At 44.9% G+C, this 24,290-nt stretch overlaps 2 protein-coding genes across 7 annotated transcripts in view; both read left to right on the top strand.

Moving 5' to 3' along the window:
- The window catches only part of ahcyl2b (adenosylhomocysteinase like 2b), a 46,294-nt gene extending 33,170 nt beyond the window's left edge, over positions 1 to 13,124 (top strand). For 2 of the 3 annotated variants that reach the window (XM_036944542.2, XM_036944544.2), the window contains exons 4-17: positions 500 to 600; positions 821 to 923; positions 1,019 to 1,113; positions 1,236 to 1,342; positions 1,578 to 1,694; positions 1,822 to 1,885; positions 2,825 to 2,913; positions 3,011 to 3,081; positions 5,202 to 5,296; positions 6,725 to 6,823; positions 8,582 to 8,650; positions 8,873 to 8,951; positions 9,803 to 9,923; positions 10,664 to 13,124. In XM_036944542.2, the coding sequence (XP_036800437.1) occupies positions 500 to 600; positions 821 to 923; positions 1,019 to 1,113; positions 1,236 to 1,342; positions 1,578 to 1,694; positions 1,822 to 1,885; positions 2,825 to 2,913; positions 3,011 to 3,081; positions 5,202 to 5,296; positions 6,725 to 6,823; positions 8,582 to 8,650; positions 8,873 to 8,951; positions 9,803 to 9,923; positions 10,664 to 10,670 (1,217 nt within the window). In that variant the 3' untranslated portion in view covers positions 10,671 to 13,124. Of the gene's footprint in view, positions 1 to 499; positions 601 to 820; positions 924 to 1,018; positions 1,114 to 1,235; positions 1,343 to 1,577; positions 1,695 to 1,821; positions 1,886 to 2,824; positions 2,914 to 3,010; positions 3,082 to 5,201; positions 5,297 to 6,724; positions 6,824 to 8,581; positions 8,651 to 8,872; positions 8,952 to 9,802; positions 9,928 to 10,663 lie in introns of those variants that run through there. The other variant, XM_036944543.2, reaches the window with a different exon arrangement.
- Positions 13,125 to 15,166: 2,042 nt separating this feature from the next.
- Positions 15,167 to 24,290, top strand: part of LOC110490240 (striatin-interacting protein 1 homolog) — a 51,615-nt gene continuing 42,491 nt past the window's right edge. For 2 of the 4 annotated variants that reach the window (XM_090200329.1, XM_036944540.2), the window contains exons 1-3: positions 15,167 to 15,326; positions 18,557 to 18,626; positions 21,007 to 21,081. In XM_090200329.1, coding sequence (XP_090056455.1) covers positions 15,306 to 15,326; positions 18,557 to 18,626; positions 21,007 to 21,081 — 166 coding nt within the window. In that variant the 5' untranslated portion in view covers positions 15,167 to 15,305. Of the gene's footprint in view, positions 15,423 to 18,556; positions 18,627 to 21,006; positions 21,082 to 24,290 lie in introns of all 4 variants that reach the window. The other 2 variants (XM_036944539.2, XM_036944538.2) reach the window with 2 other exon arrangements.

The following is a 24,290-nucleotide window of genomic DNA, read 5'->3' as shown; positions in this document are numbered from 1 at the left end:
CCTCCAGGGCCGTGTGCTCAGTGGCCGTATGTTCCCAGCCTGTGAGATCAACAGCAAGGGGGGGGGGGGGGGGGCTGCATTGCTCTGACTCTGTCTGTACAACTGACCCCAGACAGCCCTAACGCGGTCTGTACTGCGGGCTACAGCACTTTCAACTTTTATAAGTCGCTATACAGCTGACCTCTCAGCCCTAGCCCGGTAGGCCGTATCACACACGGCCCGAGCTCTGAACATCTAGGTGACAGGGCAACAGAAACCAGAGGGAAAAGATTCCACCATCTGGGAGTGTTCCCAAAGCACGTTTGCCAGATAACTTTGATTAACCATTTATTTTTAAAGAATTATAAAGATTATTATTATTTTTTTTGCATTTTAAAGATTATACAGAGAGGAACGCCTTTTTTAAAAGTTTTGAAATGGGACCAATGGTTTTGTAGTAATGTTGTTGTAACGTTGGGTCTAAAATAACCCTCCTCACACCCTTGTCTCCTCCTCACAGAGATGCCAGCCCTCATGGCCCTGAGGAAGAGAGCCCAGGGAGAGAAGCCTCTGGCTGGAGCCAAAGTAGTGGGCTGCACCCACATCACAGCTCAAACAGCCGTGAGTTACACGCGCACACGCACGCCACCATCCACCGCTCAGTCCACTTGTGAGTCTGCAGCTTCTGCTCAGAAAACCACGACTCGCAGGCATACTGAATGTTACTCGTCTTAAGCCAGCTGTACACTTCTTTCAGAGGCAGGACTTTGCTTTGAACACGAACGTCTCCGCTGTCTGTATCCTAACTGAACGCGCGGTCTGGTCTGTGTGTGTCGCGCAGGTGTTGATGGAGACACTGACTGCCCTGGGGGCTCAGTGCAGGTGGGCTGCCTGTAACATCTACTCCACTCAGAACGAGGTGGCGGCAGCTCTGGCCGAGGGCGGTGAGTGTGAACCGGGCCGCTTCATTTGAGCGTCTTTCTCTTTCACGACCGCTGGCTCTCTCAGTGCCCATCATATATCTCTCTCTCTCTCTCAGGGTTCTCTGTGTTCGCGTGGAAGGGCGAGTCGGAGGATGATTTCTGGTGGTGCATCGACCGCTGCGTCAACCTGGAGGGCTGGCAGCCCAACATGGTACGTGTCTGTCCCCCCGTCAAACGCCGTCTCTCAGTAGCAGACTTTTGTTGCGGTGTGAATGGCGTCGTCGTTTATCCCGATCAGTCAGAAAGACACGCGTTGTGTCCCCCCTGTTCCAGATCCTGGATGACGGCGGAGACCTGACCCACTGGATCTATAAGAAATACCCCAACATGTTCAAGAAGATCAAAGGCATCGTGGAGGAGAGCGTCACTGGAGTACACCGGTGGGTGGATCACTGCTCGCACGCGACTTCATTATACGTTGACTCATTGTCTAGACTGAAGAGAAAAAAAAGTGTTTTTTTTTTGCCAGTAAGATTCCCCTTCCGTCAGGGGTTTTGTTTCGAAGTCGGTGGTCTATCTTCTATGGACATGTCTCCATCTAGTGGCCATAACGGGTACTGTCAGTTTTTACTGCTTTATAATGATGCTCCCCTCTTGTTGCTGCTCTCTGTGTAGGCTGTACCAGCTGTCCAAGGCGGGGAAGCTGTGTGTCCCGGCCATGAATGTCAACGACTCTGTGACCAAGCAGAAGTTTGACAACCTCTACTGCTGCAGGGAGTCCATCCTGGACGGGTAGGACAACTCCGGCATGCCCGTTCAAAGCAGAGACACAGCGGAAGATTACTTCGTTCTTGTGGGCGACTTAAACGTTTGTCATGCTAAGGGCTGGTGATTTTGTGTTTCTTCGCTCTCCCCCCAGCCTGAAGAGGACCACTGATGTAATGTTTGGGGGAAAGCAGGTGGTGGTGTGTGGATATGGAGAGGTAAGTCTTGTCTTACCTACTGTGAATTAGTGATGGGGGGGGTGCATCTATAGTTGTATATCGCTATATTATTTGTGGACGATATTATATTGATATTTGAGTCCCAAGTATCGCTAAAATAATACAATAATGTTTTTGCTACTGTAGGTAGCGTTGGCTGCACCTGCACCAAAACTCTGCTGTTTTTCTCCTTTTTAAACGGAGCCAATGTGTTTTCAGCACTTTTATTTCCCTGACTGATCAAAACTAGCTTTCTCACGCTCTCTCGTCTCTCTGCAGCAGACATTTGGTGAGCAATATGTTTGGAACATCATACTGTAATACGTATAGGATCGGCACCTAAGCACCGCGATAACGTTGTGTCATGAGGTGCCTGGAATTTCCCAGCCCTACTGTATATGGTGCACTTCTCATTTTTGAACCCTTATTTTACCAGGTAAGTTGACTGAGAACACGTTCTCATTTACAGCAACCACCTGGGGAATAGTTACAGGGGAGAGGAGGGGGATGAATGAGCCAATCGGAAGCTGGGGTTGATTAGGTGGCCGTGATGGTCTGAGGGCCAGATTGAGATTTTTTATCCAGGACCCCTACTCTTACGATAAATGCCATGGGATGTTTAGTGACCACAGAGAGTCAGGACGCCCGTTTAACGGCTCATCCAGAAGACCTGGTCCCTACATTTCCCTACACAGGGAAATGTCCCCAATGCATCCTACTGGCCTGCTAACTCCACTTCCAGCAGCGACCGACCAGGACCAATCCTGCTTAGCTTCAGAGGAAAGCCGGCAGTGGGATGCAGGATTTGATGCTGCTGGCGATCTGAACACCTTATTATATCAAAATGGGCCACCAGAGGAAACTGTTTACCATCCATGTCTATAGTAGAGCCTCCCTCAGTCCTATACTCATGTGTGTGTTTTATTTGTGTATCCATAGGTGGGGAAGGGCTGCTGTGCTGCTCTCAAGGCCATGGGCTCCATCGTGTACGTCACAGAGATCGACCCCATCTGTGCCTTGCAGGCCTGGTAAGTTCAGCCAATCAGAGCCTGGCACATGAGCTGATCGGCCAATGTCAGCAGGGTGAACGAGGAAGTAACGCGTTTGTTTCCCGTCCCTGTTCAGCATGGATGGCTTCAGACTGGTGAAGCTGAATGAAGTGATCAGACAAGTGGACATTGTCATCACTTGCACAGGTGAACACCTCTCCCTTGTCCCCTCAGTCAGCACTAGATGGCCACGTTGTAAAATCACATTTGTGGTTGAGAACCACTATACCCCCATCCTTTCCAGCATGGGCATAGCAACAACAACCACCTTCTCCCTACTGCTTTACCCGCTTGACTGATTCAGCCTGCACCATTCTATTCACACACACACACACACACACACACACACGCACACTCTCTCTCCCCCAGCAGTCTAGAGGGTGACTAGGTAGTAGGGTATTGACCAGTGGTCAACAACCGGTCCATCTCCATCTCCAAGGCATTCCTAGTCACCAAACATTTCTGTAAAAAAAAAAACTATGAGAAATCCTTGCGTTCCTATAAATCATTTCGAGCTGTTGGCGGCAGGTGCACTTGATTCAGCAGACCTAGTGCCGGGAAGGCAAAATTGTTCCCATTCTGTTCCCATTTCATGTGTCTGAAAGTAGAACTCTGCCTACCCAGAAGGCCCAGAGAGCAAATCAAATAGCAAGCGGTAAGCCTATAGGTGCAATCAGATGGCTCAGATCACTGTGTGTTTGCGCAGTTTCCTGGAGCCATAGACTGTAAAAAAAAAAAAGAAGCCTTTCTAAACTTTTAAACCCATGACTAGAGAGAGACTCAACGAATACAGCAGAGAGCTGTATGTTTGAACTTGTTATTCAACCCTGTCAACACTTTGCCCATTTTATGGATTCTAAATGTTTTGAACATTCTTCCTACTTCCACTCACGCTGCAACCAGCACTGCAGCTGTTAATGAATGAGTAGCAAAGTGTTCCGATAAGTTTGCGCTGTTATTATTAGCAGCTTGTGTCTTTTTTTTAATGTCGAGGAATATTTCACTTTCTCTGGTCATAGGAGTAACAACATGAATTGGTGCATGAGGCAGATATAATGCAGCGCGGCGTTGAGTTGCGTCCTCCGCTGTCCCCTTTTCTCAGAGGAGGGAAAGAGGAGGGACGGTGAGTTGGGTGAGAGGCAGCCTCACCACTGCTCCTTCCCTCCCCTCAGATTGACCATCAGATGCAGGCCGTCAGTCCAGTTCTGTTCCTAACAAGTAGTACAACAAATGATCTATTACCAGTGTGGCCATGCACCTCCAATTTGTAAATATCATTTCACAATGGTCTGAGAAGAACAGCATTGGCAGGGCAATTCAAGAATCGCCAATATGCAGTGATAATGTATTCGCCCTATAATCTACTCCACAAACCTCATTACTACAGAAATGTTTTAATTGGTTAATGTTGAGTAGGCTTACATTTTGAAGTCACATTTTTAAAAAAAAAATACATATATATATATATATATATATATATATATATATATATATATATATATATATATATATATATATATATATATATATATATATATATATATATATATATATAATATATTTTTTTTTTTTTTTTTTTTATAATACTGGCTTGCATTTTGACTCAGATGATCAAGTGATCAAGGTTGGTGACCACAAGGTTGGTGACCACTTGAGACATTACAGAAGTTGTCTCAATCACTCCGACCTGGCAGCCATGTGTGTAGCCAGTCCGTTTGCGCTCCACTTGCAGATTGAGTGAAGAGTTCATTGCGACAAACTGCATGCCTCCCTAGTCAATTAAGCATGAAGCCTATTGACAAGCTGCAGTTCCTCATCCACGTTAATTGAAAAGGGACAGACGGCCGTAAACACTCACGCGAGTGTGCATGAGTGTGCACACAAGACACGCACGTGCACACACACTCAGACTTAGTGGTGTGCAATGCAATTTAGACACTAATTCATACAGTAGGTCTATAAGGAGAGTGGATGTGAGGCGCTATTTTGAGTAGATTTATTTTTTAAATATTTTTTTTACAATATATATTTTAAATCTAGTTCAGGAGATTTATTCCAAGCATCATTTGTGTAGTGTGTACAGCAACATGATTCCTTTTTGAAGTGAGCTAAACATCATTCAGCATGTATCGACCCAGTAAGAGTTATTGGTAGTGTTCACCTCTCTCCTCTGCCCACTTATGAATTTCTCTGACGTTTCAGTGTACAGTAGTGAACGTGATGAGTGTCAAATTGATGGTATGTTTATGATGTTCCCTCTCCTCCAGGAAATAAGAATGTGGTGGTGAGAGAGTACTTGGACCGTATGAAGAATGGCTGTATCGTCTGTAACATGGGACACTCGAACACTGAGATCGACGTGGTGAGTCAAGTGTGTGTGCGCGAGCGAGTGTGTGTGCATATTGGTGTGGGGGTTTGAATATACGTGGGTGTGTTATTGTGACTGCGACAGCTTAACTGATCGTGTGGGCGGAAGACACTGCTGTCACCAATGCTTGTCACATTATTGTCACTGTGGGGGAAGCTGTGATACAACAAACGTCCCTGACCTGACGTTGTCATAGTTACGGGCTGGCTTGCCGTGGCCTATGCCTGTCAGTTAATACTGTTACGGTGACATCCCAGGGTCAGAGTGAAACCATTTTCACCATTTTCGTAGAGACTGTTGTCATCAGGGCCTGAAACTAACTTTTTTTTATTTAAAAATCTACCAGACACTCAGATTTTTTTCACCATAATAATTTTTTCGAAACGGATGAGCACGCTTTGTAATGTTTCTAAAACAATACAGGTATTACTAGTAAGAAGTGAATTGGTATATTACTCAATAACCAAAATATCTCTGAGACAAAAATGTTCAGCTGCCCCTTTAAGGGCGGGAGGTTACCGTGGCAATGAGGGTACTGCGCCTCTGGAGTCGAGCAGCCGGACTCGTCAGTGACGGTGTGTGCCTGTGCTCTAGAGAATCTGACTAGTAGCCGATGTCTTTGCTAGCAGTTGAAGCAAACTCTCACATTGAAAAACAACCTAGCTTGTGAAAAAAACTATGTAAATAGCCAAGAAACACAAGGACAATCTCTCATGTTATACTTTCAAGTAAATTAGACCAACTTTGTCTTCCCGACTGGCTCAGCATCATCTGGGTTGGGAGAGGGTTTGACTGGCCGGGATTTCCTTGTCCCATCGCGCTCTCGCGACTCCTTGTGGCGGGCCGGGCAAGGTTGTGTTTTGGAGGATGCACGGCTCTCGACCTTGGCCTCTCCCGAGCCCGTAGGGGAGCTGCAGCAATGAGACAAGACTGTAACTACCAATTTGGATAGCACGAAATTGGGGCAAAAAAAGGGCTAACATTATTATTATTATTATTATTATTTATTTTTTTACAATTAGACCACCTTATATACTTGTGTTGCACCGGTTCTAAAACGAGTCTTCAGCACCGTGCACCCAGCTCCCCAGCCAGGCGGTGTTCCTGCACTTGTCGCCAGGTGGGATATTATAGGATTTGTAGTTCTTTGTGTGATTAGCTGCCATCTATGAAACAAAACGACAGAAATACTTTGAAAACAGCCACTGCAACATTTGTTTAGCTAAACATGAGCTCATACTAGACTTCGAACTCCATTTTTATTCGCAAATGAGCACCCGCCAACGTAGCTGGTGAAATGGACATCTTTACCCACCAATACCAACGTCGACCCGCGGGGGGGTTCATTTAGGCCCTGGTTGTCATAGTGAAACTGCTCTCGTGGTAACTGTTTCCTGTCTGTTTTGTTGTCCTCTCCTCCAGGCGAGCCTGCGGACCCCGGAGCTGACCTGGGAGAGGGTGAGGTCACAGGTGGACCACGTCATCTGGCCCGACGGCAAGCGGATAGTGTTGCTGGCTGAGGTGATCTATCATCACCCTCGTCACCTTAGTTACGAGGCTCTCCTTGATGACTGCCTCAAATCACTGCTCAGTCACACGTGTCAATGATCGGATCTATAAATCCTCTCAACTTCCGAATAACTGGGCTTAATTGATCCATTGTCTCTCTCTCTGTCTCTCTCTCTCTCTCTCTCTGTCTCTCTCTGTCTTTGTCTCGGTCTCTCGCTGTCTCGGTCTCTCGCTGTCTCGGTCTCTCGCTGTCTCGGTCTCTCGCTGTCTCGGTCTCTCGCTGTCTCGGTCTCTCGCTGTCTCGGTGTCTCTGTCTCTCGCTGTCTCGGTCTCTCGCGGTCTGTCTCTCTGTCTCTCTGTCTCTCTGTCTCTCTGTGTCTCTGTCTCTCTCTCTGTCTCTCTCTGTGTGTGTGTGTACAGCACTCCCTCTCTCATAGTAAACTGAGGCACTCTGTGGGTCTGTGCAGCTGTCTCTGTCTCTGCCTCGGTCTCTCTCTGTGTGTGTGTGTACAGCACTCCCTCTCTGATAGAAAACTAAGGCACTCTGTGGGTCTGTGCAGCAGTCTCTGTCTCTGCCTCTGTGTGTGTGTGTGTGTGTGTGTGTGTGTGTGTGTGTGTACAGCACTCCCTCTCTCATAGTAAACTGAGGCACTCTGTGGGTCTGTGCAGCTGTCTCTGTCTCTGCCTCGGTCTCTCTCTGTGTGTGTGTGTACAGCACTCCCTCTCTGATAGAAAACTAAGGCACTCTGTGGGTCTGTGCAGCAGTCTCTGTCTCTGCCTCTGTGTGTGTGTGTGTGTGTGTGTGTGTGTGTGTACAGCACTCCCTCTCTCATAGCAAACTCTGTGGAGGCACTCTGTGGGTCTGTGCAGCAGTCTCTCTCTGCCTCTGTCTCTCTCTCTCTGTGTGTGTGTGTGTGTACAGCACTCCCTCTCTCATAGCAAACTAAGGCACTCTGTGGGTCTGTGCAGCAGTCTCTGTCTCTCTCTCTCTCTGTGGGTCTGTACCGCAGTCTCTGTCTCTCGCTCTCTCTCTGTGGGTCTGTACCGCAGTCTCTGACAGAATGAAGCCACTGAGAGCGAGCCAGGCAGAAAGACACTCTCACTTCTCCTCTGCTGTCTCGATCCGAGAGGCTTTTTTCCAAGAGAAGTGTCTGTTTTGTTAGTTTGGTTCTGCAGAGCTCATCTGCAGTCTGTGTTCTGTTCTGCTGACGCACTCCACTCTCGACAGAATAGGGAAGTGTGGTCTGTCTCAGTTCCACCAGGCAGTGTGTGCACACTGCGTAAAGTAACGGTACGCCCCGTTATACTGTTACTGCTACTCGCAGCAAACGGGGAGTCGAAACGGAAGCAGCACCACCAAAGCTTCATTTCTGCGTACTGCCACTACACGTTGCACCTCTCTGGGAAACGAGAACATTGTTGCAGGCTTTCGGTGTGACTAATGAGTGTGTGATAGCGGTAGTAAATGCAGATCAGTTCCTCCTCCTTTGTGAACGCTGCCTCGTTAGCAGTCTGAGCTCAGGAACAGTACCTGTCCCATTTTCTCTCTCTGTTTACATGTCTGTGTGCACCACATCTGTCTGGGATAACAGGCAACTTCTGTTATTCTGACCTTGGACTTTTTCTGATATTTGGTGTCAAACCCACACACACTCACACACGCACACACACACACACACAGTATCTTATCATTGACACGGAGGTGTAGAATCCCTGGTTCTGTGTGCTATTGACTGGTTGTTAACCCAATGTGTCTCTATCTGTTCTCAGGGTCGTCTGCTGAACCTGAGCTGCTCTACGGTCCCCACCTTTGTCCTGTCCATCACCGCCACCACTCAGGTACCGTGCGTGCCCGTGTGCGTTTGGGATTTGTGAGTGAGGTGGATCAGCGTCGGGGGGTGTGTGTGTGTGCCACTTCGTACAGTAATCGTAGAGATTAGGGTCTCGTCCATTGCTCTGCCGCTGGCGCCAGGCCCGTGTGCGTCATGAGAGCGACTGTGGCGTTGCCGTGGTAACCGCCGTGTGCGGGATTGACGATCCGGGTCTTGTCTCATACCTCAGGCCCTGGCTCTGATAGAGCTGTACAACGCCCCGGAGGGACGCTACAAACAGGATGTCTACCTGCTGCCCAAGAAGATGGGTAAGAGACCGCGCTCTATGTCCACACACACACACACACCCCTTCATCCCTCCTCGGTCTCGCGCGCACACACACGCTCCCTAATCCTTATTCGCTCAGGCCTCAGTCGGTAGCGACCTGACAGCACCCGTCCGCCTGTCTGAACCTCTGACAAAAGCCTTTTAGGAGAAAACATTGAGTTGAAAGGGGGATCAGCCAGAATGCACAACAAAGACTCAACTCAGCAAAGAGGAGCACGAGATATCCAGGATGGGGATAAAGATGGTAGGAACTCCTCCCCTGCAGCCATGTCTTGGATTGGGTTATAGATGTTCCATGTCATGATACGAAACGAACACTGGGTGTTTGTGTATCAGGGTGTGTATGTGGTGTTTAGTCATTTGTCCTATTCGTTTACAGCCATGGCGCGGACTAGGAAAATATGTAAATCATGGTAGAATGCCTTCTATTTAGAGAGAAGGGGTGTGTGTCTGGGTGTGCTTCATTCACAGTAGACTACATCTCATTGAGAGCCTGAGTGTGCATGCGTTGGTGTGTGTGACTGCAGCTGACAGCGTAGCTGGGTCTCTGCCCCCCCCCCCCCCCTAGTGTCTAGAGTAAAAACGAGGCTCAATATAGGTCAGCCTGTCAGAGCCTGCTGCTAAGCTCACTGCACCATCACTGACGGAGAGAGACGGAGGGAGGGAGAGACCGAGACGGAGCCCCAATGTGCTCATCACAAACAAATACATTAGTAAATAGCCAACAGCCCTGTGTCCCTGCTAGCTAGAGTAACTAAGCGCTCTCACTCGTTCTCTTTGTCTCTGTCTTTCTCTGGCTCTTTCCCACTCCCTCCTTCTGTATTACTCCAGATGAATATGTGGCCAGTCTTCACCTGCCTACGTTCGATGCCCACCTCACAGAGCTGAGTGACGAGCAGGCCAAGTACCTGGGCTTGAACAAGAACGGGCCCTTCAAGCCAAACTACTACAGGTAAACATTAACGCCTGAATGCTTAGACTGCCTGCTAACATTGTATGTCACATACACTGACTATACCAAACATTATGAACACCTTGCTAATATTGAGTTGCAGCAAGGTGTTCGAAAGCGTTCCACAGGGAGGCTGACTCGATGCTTCCCACAGTTGTGTCAAGTTGGCTGGAAGTCCTTTGGGTGGTGGACCATTCTTGATACACACGGGAAACCGTTGAGCGTGAAAAACCCATTCAAAGGCACTTAAATCTTTTGACTTGCCCATTCACCCTCTGAATGGCAGACATACACAATCCACGTCTCAATTGTCTCAAGGCTTAAAAATCCTTCTTCAACCTGTCCTCCTCCTCTTCATCTACACTGGTTGAAGTGGATTTAACAAGAGATGAACCCAGATTCACCTGGTCAGTCGATGTCATGGAAACAGCAGTGTTCTTAATGTTTTGACTACATGATTCATGGCCTTATATTACTACGGTGTGATGCTATAAATACAGTGTATCAGAGTTATAATGAGAAGTCAATTAATCAATCAAATGTATTTATAAAGCCCTTTATAAAAGTGCTTATACAGAAATCCAGCCTAAAAACCCCAAACATCAAGCAATGCAGATGTAGAAGCACTGTGAGACTGCTATGCTGCTAGAGAGATATGCTGGTAGAGAGATTTTTCCATTCTTCCCATGTTACATAACATTAACAACATGATTTGACCTTCTTTTTTTTTTCTCCCCAAGGTATTAAACCAACTCTGAAATGAAGAAAATACCAAGGCTCCATAAATCGTACAGAACCCAGAAGAAAGGCGAGAGGAGGAGCTCTGTGCTTATTGGTCAGAGTGGAGGGCGTGGCTTTACCTGCGCTTTGGCAGTGTTTATTTATTTACGCTAGAATAGTGTAACTAACCTTTTTTTGAGCTGCTCCTGCCATTTTGCGCTCCTTAGCTAGCGTCTCCTGGAGTTTCCACCATTTGGTTTTCTCTTAGCTACTTGTGTGTCAGTCAGTCGTACGTAAAAACTCCCTTGCGAGATCTTTTTATTGTTCGTTTAAAAGCTAAAGATGGAGAAACTATTGATGAAGAAAAACAAAAAAAACTGAAATGTACAACAACAAAAAATCTGAACGATGACCTCTGAAGATTTAGTGATGGACGTGTGGTTCATGTCCTGTTGTTTGTCTTTTCCTACTCTTGATTTGTGTTTTGTTTTCAAAGATAAATTGAAAGGGATTAGATGAAGAGGTGTGTGTGGGGGGGGGGGGGGGGGGTCATTGGGTCCAATCATATCCTGTCTTTCATTTGATCATTTGATTCAGATTTTTTCCTTGTCTTGTTTTTAGGTATGTTTTAATGCGTTGATTGTCCTTTTCCCTCAATCAAACTGGACCGAGACAGGCGTGGGGCCGGGTTCTTTCCCTGTGATAGGTGGGAGAGGGAGGTCTCAACCAATCACTCAAACACAGGGAATCCATCTCAGCTGCCTGTCCAACAGTCACTCAATAATAAACGTTGTTCCTCAGCTCCCACACTGCTCTCACGATGACGCTAGTGTTGAAGTTATATGAAAAGTATTCCGCCAACCAGAGTTTATGACATCCACGATGTCCGGAGCTAGATTCTCCTTTCAAAGCATTATACTGAATTATAAACTGGGTAGTTCGAGCCCTGGATGCTGATTGGCTGAAAGCCCTGGTATATTAGACCTTATACCACCATGACAAAACATGTATTTTTACTGTTCTAATTACGTTGGTAGCCAGTTTATAGCAGCAATAAGGCACCTCATGGGGTTTGTGCTATATGACAAAATAAACCACGGTGTCTTACATGAGAACAGCCCTTGGCAGTGATATATTGGCCATATACCACAAACCCCCTCGTGCTTTATTGCTTAATTAGAGGCATGACAGGTATGGGAGATCATTACAAGGGGATATATTTAGATATTTATGTAGAAATGTTGATTTTTCTATCTTTCCTCCACCCATCTAATATCTTACCTTTTTGAAATTAAACATCTGTCTCATTATAAAGATAAGCAATTAAATGTTATATGATAAATGTAATAAATGTTCTGGATGATTTTTTTGAATGCTGTGACAGACTATTTCAGTGAGATGCAGAATGTGCAGCCAGGCTGGTACTTGTTTCTTTGGCCGAGTCCTCAATAAGTAAGCAAATTTGTATAGTACTTACAGCTCTAAAACCAATTGGTACACATAGCCGTTGTCAGGGGTTAGTTGTGTTTAACTGCAGTGAGGCTATAGCTTGATGGCTGGATCATTACATAATGCTTGTAATTAGTTGGGGACCTACATTTCACACGTTCTTAAAAAAAAAAATGTCACCTCTTCAGGCTTCAGTTTACCTCGTTGTTCCAATTTCTTATGTATTTATGATAAAAGGTAATAGTCACCTTTTTATAACTGTCCAAGATTTGGTGTCATCGCTAGTTTGCTGAGGTTTCCTGTTGAGGGCCAAACTCCTCTGGTACGATTATTAGTCCGACTTAATTTACTCAACATTTTAGATCAACTTTTCGATTCCCGGCTGTTAGTTTTCTCCTGAACCAAAAGCCCATAGTACAAGCCAGCGGGGAGGATCCAGCGTTTCTTTTCATTTTTATATACATGGCATAGAATGAACTAAATCCATGAGAATATACGCCCATATGCTCCCAATCCTACATTCTAAACTGTCACTGTGTTCATGTCATACTTGTGAGCTACCATTTGTGCATTTATGCCCCCCAGCCTCCATAATAACCATCCAAGTCAGAGACCCCGTCTGTGACCATCCATACTACTCATATGTCTGTTTGTCTGACTTTTAGAACATTACCCGTGTGGGTAGTGGGGGGGGGGGGGTCATTTGATGTTAGGATATGGTTGCTTCAATGCAGTTGTCTCAGGATCATAGCCTGTGCGTTCCGGGGGTGAAAGAGCATTAGTCGGTCCAATAGCTGCATCACATGGGCAGGGTTAACGCCAGCATCTTGTATGGTTAACTCAAAAGTATAGGAATTACAGCATATCAACTCTTGTATTTATTGTTGTAAATCCTCAGTCAGTACAAATGGAAAATTCTTCTCAACTTTTTAAGTTGTCGAAACGATGTTTAAACATTGCAAGTGATAATGATAGATGAGCAATAATACATCTGTAATCTTAAAGAATAAAAATGTAAAATATTGTATCAACCTTTGTCGTCTATGTGCTGTATTTGTATTCATTTTCATGTATTTCCTTGAATATACCTACATTTAGATAGACAGATTGCCACCAATGCCTATTAGGCATCTATGGCTGCGTTTACACAGGCAGCCCAATTCTGATCTTTTACCACTAAATGCTATTAACCGATCAGGTCTTTTGCCAATTATTGCCTGTGTAAACTGATTTCCCATTACCTTGAGTTCAAAGAATGACGGACATCAATAATGACACCACTTGAGAGAGGAACAGAGGATGTTATGCGAAGTGCTAGAAACAAAGTATGATTGTGAACTAGGGCGTTTCACTACAGCTTGGATGATTTGATCACTAGGCGCTGGTACCAGTGTTTGGCCAAGTTTAACGGGATGGCTTTAGGTTATGTTCCCTCAATGGTATTAACAAGCCATGTGTCCTATAAGACTTATTTATGACTGCAGTTAAATTGTGAAAGGACATGCGTGTAACATTAACACTGGTTATTCAGTGACTCAACAAACGATATATTCTGTGTCCATTTTACTTATGTTCTCAGAACTCTTATAAATGTGGATACTTATTCAGTCATGGGGTTATAATTGGGCTCTGCGCTCAGATTAAATTGATTACTGTGTTGCCGGGTGACACTGGGTGTGTCTCGAGCAGTCGAAAGCAGCTGTTGTTGCCACTCAGTCAAGAGTTGTCGTGAGTGACCTAATCAGAGTGCACCCACTCTGCTACAGACACTGAGGCGCACACACACAATCAGATGTTGACTGCCTATTATCCCGTTCATGCTACACACACACACACACACATCAATTTCATTCAGTTCATGTGAAAGAGTTGTCACACAATGGCAAAAACGCAAGTTAAAGAATTCATGATTAAACTGTTGTTTTGGTCCCTAACAGCCACCAATATTAACCATATGAAATCAAATGTATTTGTCACATGCGCCGAATACAAAAAAGGTGTAGACTTTACAGTGAAATGCTTACGTATGAGTTCTAATAAAAATAAAAAAACAAATAGTAACACCATTAAGGTGGCCTTAACAGAATGACAAGAACACAGGTGTTTCACACCGTAATCATGTTTGTTTTGACCAGCGTTCTTCATTCATAAATCCCTGCACACAGTATAAACACCCTCGCACCCAACCAGCCACCATGCGTCAAGTTCACGTCCGTGAAACAGATATGACCTTTGCGCTTTCATTAAACTGTACACTCCAATCAGATCATGTTTAGTGCTTTTCTCAGCCAGGGGTTGTTACGGGGGGCTGAGAGGGGAGCCAGGCGATCTACACCAAGCAGCCTCCTGCTACAGTCACTAATCAATAATTCACTCCGTTCACTATGGCGGTGGTGGGATGAGAGTGACTGTTGAGTGGTCTCGGTCTCGTCTATCGATCCCTACATTACCAACACTCAATGTGACAGCCTGCCTCAAGGGATGGATGTTTTGGGGGAATATTAAATTCCCTCTAGAGCAGTGTTCTTCAATCATGATCCTGGAAGCCCTGACAGGGTGTGCAGGCTTTTGTTCTGGCCCAGCAGTAAGATACCTGATTTGACGAAATAGGCATCAAGCTCTTGATTAGTTTAAGCTGCTTTGTTACTCTCTCGGTATGAAATCATTTTATTGACTCATAAGTTTCGTGTCTTGTCTCAGGTCTTGGATTGATTGAAATACCCGCTCTGACTAAGGTGTGGAGGAAATCACGATATGACAGATAACATATGCACAATCCAGTCATTCTGACAGATCAAGATGGATTACACAGCTGTGTGAACACGGTGTGGTTACATTCAAGCAATAGATGCAAGTGAATGGCCTATCAGTACTTTGTTATAATAGCACATGTCTCATGCAATCCACAGAAACGGACAATGTTTCTAATGCAGGTGCCATTGTGGAATGCTCAGCATCAGCACCAATTCATTGACCGCATTAGATCACTCGCATCATCTACCCCACTGATTCACTAGTGGGCAAGACCAACCCGCCAGTCACCATTTACAGTAGAAGTTAACCCCGCCCTCTCTGGCGTCCAGTCAACCAATCACACGGACGGGGACGGATTTTCTGAACTTGGAATACTGAAATCTGTTACAATTTGACAGGCTCGAGAGCCTTACCGGAATGCACGAGCTGCAGAGAAAGTGAACGAACCGACACAGAAAGATGCAGGCGGACGAAATGGAGGTACCTATCATTAATAACATTAACAGTAACTGCAACAAGCAAAGGCCTCTGCCGAATGGGAGAGATGTGTTCAAGAATCTGCTGAAGGATTGGGAGGTAAAGCCAGTTTGTAGCTACTCGTTGAGCCGGTATAGAGGGGTCGGTGTCCGTGTGGTGTGTTGTTGCTGGGGAGCTTTAAATGCCCTTTTGCTACAGAGCCGCTTGTGAAAGCTTGCAGCCCGGGTTGTTATTTTGGTGACAGCGCAAGTGGATGCTATAAATACCGTAAGCTTATGGTTAATTCTGAACGTGGCAAATGCAGGTAGCTAATGTGACTGTCAATGTCCAGGCCGTTTTGTGGTCGAGTCTTGTCTTGCACCCGCCGCCTGTGAATTTGTGCATCGTAGACCGGTGTCAGATTGGCAAATATACAGTAGGTTTATATACACCTTATTGATGTTAATTCGGTGTGTCCCATATGCTCGGGCAGCAGCCTATCTGTAGATATGTCACTGTGTGACTCAATATTATTTTTGAATTGCATTTTTTTGCCAGTGCAGGAAGAGTGGATTTGAAATGGATAGAATAAGGCATAGGATATTAGCTAGTTTCCTAATTATTACATATTAAGATGTAATTACTAACTGGATATTTATCAAATACAAAAACACACTAGGCTTTCAAAATGTTTCTGTAATTATATTGTACCTCAATGGCCTGTAGTTGCACTCAAGTAAACACGCTTGACATTATGTTCCATACTACATATGATACAGCATATTGTTTTCTAATAACTAATGAATTCAGCCGTTAAAAGCGAAAAACAAATCAATAGCATTTTGGATTCATATCTTGGCAGTATAACCCAGATCCAGACTAGCCCTGCTAGTGGGTGAACTGCGGTGGTAGGTAGCCTACATCTTCATTTTTTATGTCACCTTTATTTAACTAGACAAGTCAGTTAAGAACAAATTCTTATTTACGAAGACGGCCTACCCCGGCCAACACCTGGTGTAGTCAATACCTAAGACTAGATTCAGTGCGCAAAGCCACACAATGTACGCCTAAGTCATATGAGATATGATCAAACCAATTAATTATCTTTCTTTGTCCAGGCTGTTCCTCGTGTGATCTGTGTTCACGTTTATTATTGCATTGGCCCATTGGCTTGGCTGGCTGGCTTTGGTCATAGGTTATTTTTAACAAATGCTCATGTGAGAGGAGGGTTGATGGGGGCTGGTGGGTATTTTGACGGGATGCCCAGTGTTTGCGCACACTGACGGCGGAGTGCAGGGTTCACTGTGCCAGTGTGGAAGGAAGGGCAGTGTTCATAGCAAGCTGGTTGGGGGGTGGAGAGAATTGTTGATGCCCATGGGTAGCTGAGTGAGAGACACCAAATTCCCCACTCTCCTTCAGACAAACATGAAAGAGCTCTATTGAGAGCAATAACAATAAAAACCTTTCGTTTTTTTTCTGGTGGGGGGGACTAAGCCAATCAGACACTAGGATTGAGGCCTGTGTTTTATTATAATCCCAATCAAACAATCATGCGCTGAAATGGGGTTGAGGGTTTAGCTTGGTCTCTGAGAAACATCACTATCTGCACTCAAGGCAATGTGAGTGTCACGGTCAGTACAGTCAGCACAGTGACATCGGTGTCAGTGGTTAGACTGGCATGACATGGTTTTAACTAGAGTGAAATATGATACCAATTTTCTTTTTGTTCTCTAGTGGTGATGATACTGTGTCGGGCTGAAACGAAAGCCTTCACCCTGCAGATCCCCGGGGCCAGTGGTTTAGTGTGTAATTAACCTAAAGTTTGAACACCTAACTAGAGCACATTTTCGATGTAGCACATCAAACCGTGACTGGTCCATTTTCTCTGAAGACCAAAATATATTCCCTAGTGATTTCCCCCCAAAGCTTACCTCCATTGTCGCCCTGTCACACTGTGAGACTATCGGCCCCTGAACCCCAGGCTCATCCTCTGGGAATGTGTCATTCTCCCCGTCAGAGGGTACGCCGTCATCTTCCCTCCTTAGCCTGCTGTGACTCCTGCTCTCTCAGCCGTCTGAGATGCACAGTGTGTGTGTGTGGGTCATTCTGAGTCCAGCCCAGTTTCTGAATGACTTATTTGGACACACGTTCCACTGACTCAGAGTCAGAAAATCACCTCGTACGACACAACAAGTCTGCATCTGGAGTGGGATCTGTGCCAACTGTATTTGGAGTGAACAAATCATTAGGCCAAACGATTCTTACGTTTTCAATCGCTCCTATTGGATCTCAACCTAATCTGACAGACTGTTTCTGGCTCTGAGGCTTTGGGTTCTTCAGGTTCCAGTGAATTACAGATGTTAGCTTATCCCTGGCTATCGCTGCCCTTCTGTGGTAGGATGCATGGAAGAAACAACTACAGACAGTCCTCACACTTCAGCAAAGGCTCAGGCTTTGACACGTGCCATTTAAGGACCGTGATTCGCTGTCATTTTCTTTGTCACTAAATTGCTGCTGAGACACTCTCACAAGTCTGACTAACGGCCGGTCTCAACCTATTTCAAAGTCTAGTCTGTCTCTGTCCAAGTGCTACAATCTTTTGTATTGGCTGGCAGTATGAGAATGTTGTTGTTCTGCGCTGCTTTGATAACTGGTGAGATCATGCATACTGTATCAGTCTGTCTCGACCTGGGAAAATAATGCTTTAAGTGGCTATGACGGCAAACAGAGGCGGGCCCTGTCTCTGTCCTTATTCCCACCGTGTGTGTGTGTGTGTGTGTGTGTGTGTGTGTGTGTGTGTGTGTGTGTGTGTGTGTGTGTGTGTGTGTGTGTGTGTGTGTGTGTGTGTGTATGTGTGTATGTGTGTATGTGTGTATGTGTGTATGTATGTATGTATGTATGTACTATGGTGTCCTGCAGTAAAGTGCCCAGAGGGCATGGGGTGAGGCTGAAGTCAGAGCGGCATCAAAGATCCTTAACTGGATACGTCCGTTAACCCATTCTGAAATGCAGGGCATGTTGACTCCTGCACACCTCTCATTCAGTTTTTACACTCTGATTGTTCCCTGTATTTGCATAGCCATGCAATAATTATAAAGGAATTCAGGGGTGTCGTCTGTGTCTGCGTCTGTGTCTGTGTCTGCGTCTGCGTCTGTGTCTGTGTTTGTGTCTGTGTGTGTGTGTGTGTGTGTGTCATGTGCCTTCATTTCCCTTTGCAATTCTGCCAAGACTTCAATGTTGTTTTCTGTTTTCAGAGCTCCATGGAGTCCCCTAACCTGGAGTTTGAGTATGGGGACACAGACAGCCTGACTGCTGAACTCTCAGGTAAGTTTCTTTAAACCCTATCCCGACGGTCACCAAACCTAGACCTGGGCAGCTATTGGGCAGGCTTTTGTTCCAACCACAAAGCACATTATTCAAGCACCTTATTGAACAGTTGCTGGAACAAAATCATGCAAGGTAACCCCTGTAGCTTTGGTGATCACTGTTGTACAGTGCTGCGCTGTCAGCAGCTACATGGGATTGAGTCAATGCAAGGTCATATTTTTCCCTTGTTGAATTCAGCTGCATTGGTTAGGTCGCTAGTCCCGCTGAGACATTAGCTTACACAAACACACACTACCGTTGCTCTCTTCTGACTGTTCGATCAGGCTGGAGTGACAGTTGACATTTACAGTGTTTTTGTTAGATTCATGACATCGCTGACTAATCCTTCTTCAGCGAGTATACAGTAGTTACAGTGCCTTGCGAAAGTATTCGGCCCCCTTGAACTTTGCGACCTTTTGCCACATTTCAGGCTTCAAACATAAAGATATAAAACTGTATTTTTTTGTGAAGAATCAACAACAAGTGGGACACAATCATGAAGTGGAACGACATTTATTGGATATTTCAAACTTTTTTAACAAATCAAAAACTGAAAAATTGGGCGTGCAAAATGATTCAGCCCCCTTAAGTTAATACTTTGTAGCGCCACCTTTTGCTGCGATTACAGCTGTAAGTCGCTTGGGGTATGTCTCTATCAGTTTTGCACATCGAGAGACTGAACTGTTTTCCCATTCCTCCTTGCAAAACAGCTCGAGCTCAGTGAGGTTGGATGGAGAGCATTTGTGAACAGCAGTTTTCAGTTCTTTCCACAGATTCTCGATTGGATTCAGGTCTGGACTTTGACTTGGCCATTCTAACACCTGGATATGTTTATTTTTGAACCATTCTATTGTAGATTTTGCTTTATGTTTTGGATCATTGTCTCCATCAGGTTTTCTTCCAGAATGGTCCTGTATTTGGCTCCATCCATCTTCCCATCAATTTTAACCATCTTCCCTGTCCCTGCTGAAGAAAAGCAGGCCCAAACCATGATGCTGCCACCACCATGTTTGACAGTGGGGATGGTGTGTTCAGCTGTGTTGCTTTTACGCCAAACATAACGTTTTGCATTGTTGCCAAAAAGTTCAATTTTGGTTTCATCTGACCAGAGCACCTTCTTCCACATGTTTGGTGTGTCTCCCAGGTGGCTTGTGGCAAACTTTAAACAACACTTTTTATGGATATCTTTAAGAAATGGCTTTCTTCTTGCCACTCTTCCATAAAGGCCAGATTTGTGCAATATACTGTATTGTTGTCCTATGGACAGAGTCTCCCACCTCAGCTGTAGATCTCTGCAGTTCATCCAGAGTGATCATGGTCCTCTTGGCTGCATCTCTGATCAGTCTTCTCCTTGTATGAGCTGAAAGTTTAGAGGGACGGCCAGGTCTTGGTAGATGTGCAGTGGTCTGATACTCCTTCCATTTCAATATTATCGCTTGCACAGTGCTCCTTGGGATGTTTAAATCTTGGGAAATCTTTTTGTATCCAAATCCGGCTTTAAACTTCTTCACAACAGTATCTCGGACCTGCCTGGTGTGTTCCTTGTTCTTCATGATGCTCTCTGCGCTTTTAACGGACCTCTGAGACTATCACAGTGCAGGTGCATTTATACGGAGACTTGATTACACACAGGTGGATTGTATTTATGATCATTAGTCATTTAGGTCAACATTGGATCATTCAGAGATCCTCACTGAACTTCTGGAGAGAGTTTGCTGCACTTAAAGTAAAGGGGCTGAATAATTTTGCACGTGCAATTTTTCAGTTTTTGATTTGTTAAAAAAGTTTGAAATATCCAATAAATGTTGTTCCACTTCATGATTGTGTCCCACTTGTTGTTGATTCTTCACAAAAAAATACAGTTTTATATCTTTGTTTGAAGCCTGAAATGTGGCAAAAGGTCGCAAAGTTCAAGGGGGCCGAATACTTTCGCAAGGCACTGTAACTACTGTATACTCGCTGAAGAAGGATTAGTCAGCGATGTCATGAATCTAACAAAAACACGACAGAAAGGATAACTGGGAGCCAAATAGATTCTTTATGAAAGGTACTTAGTGAAAGAGTTGCCTTATAATATATGCAATTTAGCAGATACTTTTATCCCAAGCGACTTAGTCACATTGCTTCCATGAATTTGACAAATGTGTGGCCCCAGGAATCAAACCCACAATCCTGGCGTTGTAAATCCCATGCTTTACCAACTGAGCCATACAGGGCTTCCACTACAGTATACCCCGTGATGTCTTTCATGGCATTAGCTCTGTTGAATCCGTCAGTACTGTACTGTATGTCATCCTGTCTGTCTGATGGTTCCCCTGTCTCTCCTGTTTTCCCACAGAGATATACAGTTACACGGAGGAGCCCGAGTTCGCCCTCAACAGGGACTACTTTGAGGAGGACTTCAGGAGCCATGGTACTGTTACCTTCTTGTCTGTCAGTGGCGGATTTGTCTTTCCAGCCAACTGTGTGTGTGTGTGTGGTGTGTGTGTGTGTGTGTGTGTGTCCTTCCTTGCGCATACGCACGCATGTTTTTTTTTCTAAAGCAGCGAGTGTGCCAAAAGGCTTTCTGACTCACCTTGAACACGCTGTTTGTTTGCATACCCTCTAATGTGTTTGCCTGTTAATCTAGCGTTTACGGAGAGAGAGAGTATGTAGAAGTGCAATGGAATGGATTCTCGCCCTGGTAATCATCTGGAGAGAGAGAGTCTGATAGAGAGAGGGGGTGAAAGAGAGAGAAGGACGGAGGGAAAGGGAGAGAGGGTCGAGGGAGCTGATTAATTGACAGCTCCCAGGTGTAACATTTCCCTTTTTCTGTAAGTGGTTCAGATGGAGAGAAGGAAGGAGAGTATACAAGTGAACTGTCAGCAGTGTTCTGCCCAGTGGTGTGTGTGTGTGTGTCTGATTGCTTGCTCTAACCTGACACTTTCCGCAGGAGGTGTTGGGAGAAGGTCACACATACAGTTGAAGTCAGAAGTTTACATACACTTAGGTTGGAGTCATTAAAATCATTTTTCAACCACTCCACAAATTTCTAGTTAACAAACTATAGTTTTGGCAAGTCAGTTAGGACAGGATACCTACTGTGTGCATGACACAAGTCATTTTTCACACAATTGTTTACAGAAATATTTGTTTCACTTATAATTCACTGTATCACAATTCCAGTGGGTCAGAAGTTTACATACACTAAGATGACTGTGCCTTTAAACAGCTTGGAAAATTCCAGAAAAAGCTTTAGAAGCTTCTGATAGGCTAATTGACATAATTTGAGTCAATTGGAGGTGTACCTGTGGATGTATTTCAAGGCCTACCCTCAAACTCACTGCCTCCTTGCTTGACATCATGGGAAAATCAAAAGAAATCAGCCAAGACCTAAATTGTAGATCTCCACAAGTCTGGTTCATCCTTGGAAGCAATTTCCAAACACCTGAAGGTACCACGTTCATCGGTACAAACAATAGTACGCAAGTATAAACACCATGGGACCACGCAGCCATCATACCGCTCAGGAAGAAGATGTGTTCTGTCTCCTAGAGATGAACAGACTTTGGTGCAAAAAGTGCAAATCAATCCCAAAACAACAGCAAAGGACCGTGTGAAGATTCTGGGGGAAACAAGTACAAAAGTATCTATATCCACAGTAAAACAAGTCCCATATCGACATAACCTGAAAGGCCGCCCAGCAAGGAAGAAGCCACTGCTCCAAAACCGCCATAAAAAAAGACAGACTACGGTTTGCAACTGCACATGGGGACAAATATCATACTTTGGTCTGATGAAACAAAAATAGAACTGTTTGGCCATAATGACCATCGATATGTTTGGAGGAAAAAGGGGGAGGCTTGCAAGCCGTAGAATACCTTCCCAACCGTGAAGCACGGGGGTGGCAGCTTCATATTGTGGGGGTGCTTTGCTGCAGGAGGGACTGGTGCACTTCACAAAATAGATGGCATCATGAGGGGGGGAAACTATGTGGATATATTAAAGCAACATCTCAAGACATCAGTCAGGAAGTTAAAGCTTGGTCGCAAATGGGTCTTCCAAATAGACAATGACCCCAAGTATACTTCCAAAGTTGTGTCAAAATGGCTTAAGGACAACAAAGTCAAGGTATTGGAGTGGCCATCACAAAGCCCTGACCTCAATCCTATAGACAATTTGTTGGCAGAACTGAAAAGCGTGTGCGAGCAAGAAGGCCTACAAACCTGACTCAGTTACACCAGCTCTGTCAGGAGGAATGGGCCAAAATTCACCCAACTTATTGTGGGAAGCTTGTGGAAGGCCACCTGAAACTTTTGAACCAAGTTAAACAATATAAAGGCAATGCTACCAAATACTAATTGAGTGTATGTAAACTTCTGACCCACTGGGAATGTGATGAAAGAAATAAAAGATGAAATAAATCATTCTCCCTACTATTATTCTGACATTTCACATTCTTAAAATAAAGTGGTGATCCTAACTGACTGATGACAGGGAATTTTTAAATGTCAGGAATTTTGAAAACTGAGCTTAAATGTAATTGGCTAAGGTGTATGTAAACCTCCGACTTCAACTGTACATCCATACATACAGGAACACGCACATCTTGCCAAACTCTGCTCTGCAGCCGTTGCCTCTCTTAGCGCCAGGACAAACAGAGCTGCCTTAGCTGTGGTTATGCCGCGAATAGATAACAGCCATACCTACCGTGACCAACTGTTCCATATCATGAGCACTGTTATTAAACAGCTGGTCGATTACGTTTTATCTCCTAATGTGAATCCTTTTGGCCGGATTAATTGTACTGTGTCCATTTTGCTGGTCTAATCTCCACATTCATTCGACCCCTCTCACATTCTTTCAAACTCTGCCCAGTTCGTTGCTGTGCTGTAAATGCGGTTGTATTCTTACTCCGCTTACCGAGTTAAAGGAAGGTTCACAATGAGGAACAATACATGTGTAGCGCCAGGCATTCAATTCCACAGAGCTTTATTGTCCCCAAAGGGCAATTTTGTTGCAGCTGCAGCATATTACGTAAATTAAGAGAGCTAGGCTACGTCTTGTTCTTCCCACTCTGTTTCCATAAAGCCAATGGGAATGAATAAGCTGGATCCGTGGAAAGCTTGGCTGGCTGGCTGTGCTGCAGAGAGAGATAGGAGATGTGCTGTCTCTCTGTATCTGGGTTTTAAATATGTCAACCGGTGACGGGGCCCCTCATCAATGTTTTAACACATCTGCCAGACTGCCACTCTCCATCACTGCTGAATCTGTTATGCACCCATGTCCTCTGCGTCGCTACTCTCCACGCACTTTTATCATAATGACCATTATCAGAGCACTTCTCAGAGCCGCGCATTAAAAGTTACATGGGATGAACTTTAAACAGGGGAAGTTTTGTCAGAGAGTTAGTGCTTTCAGCAAGTATTCACACCCATTGACTTTTAACACATTTTGTTGTGTTACAGCCTAAATTAAGATTTTGTGTCACGGGCCTACACACAATGCTCCCTATTTTCAAAGTGGAGTTATGTTTTTAGACATTTTTAATTAAAAATGAAAAGCTGAAATGTCTTGAGTCAATAAGTATTCAACCTCTTTATTATGGCAAGCCTAAATACGTTCAGGGGTAAAAATGTGCTT

This window comes from Oncorhynchus mykiss, chromosome 15 (genome assembly GCF_057628025.1).
Source record: "Oncorhynchus mykiss isolate SJ-2025 chromosome 15, ASM5762802v1, whole genome shotgun sequence".
Lineage (NCBI taxonomy): Eukaryota > Metazoa > Chordata > Actinopteri > Salmoniformes > Salmonidae > Oncorhynchus > Oncorhynchus mykiss.
The sequence above is the reverse complement of the archived record's forward strand: the minus strand, read 5'-3'. Positions and strand labels throughout refer to the sequence as shown.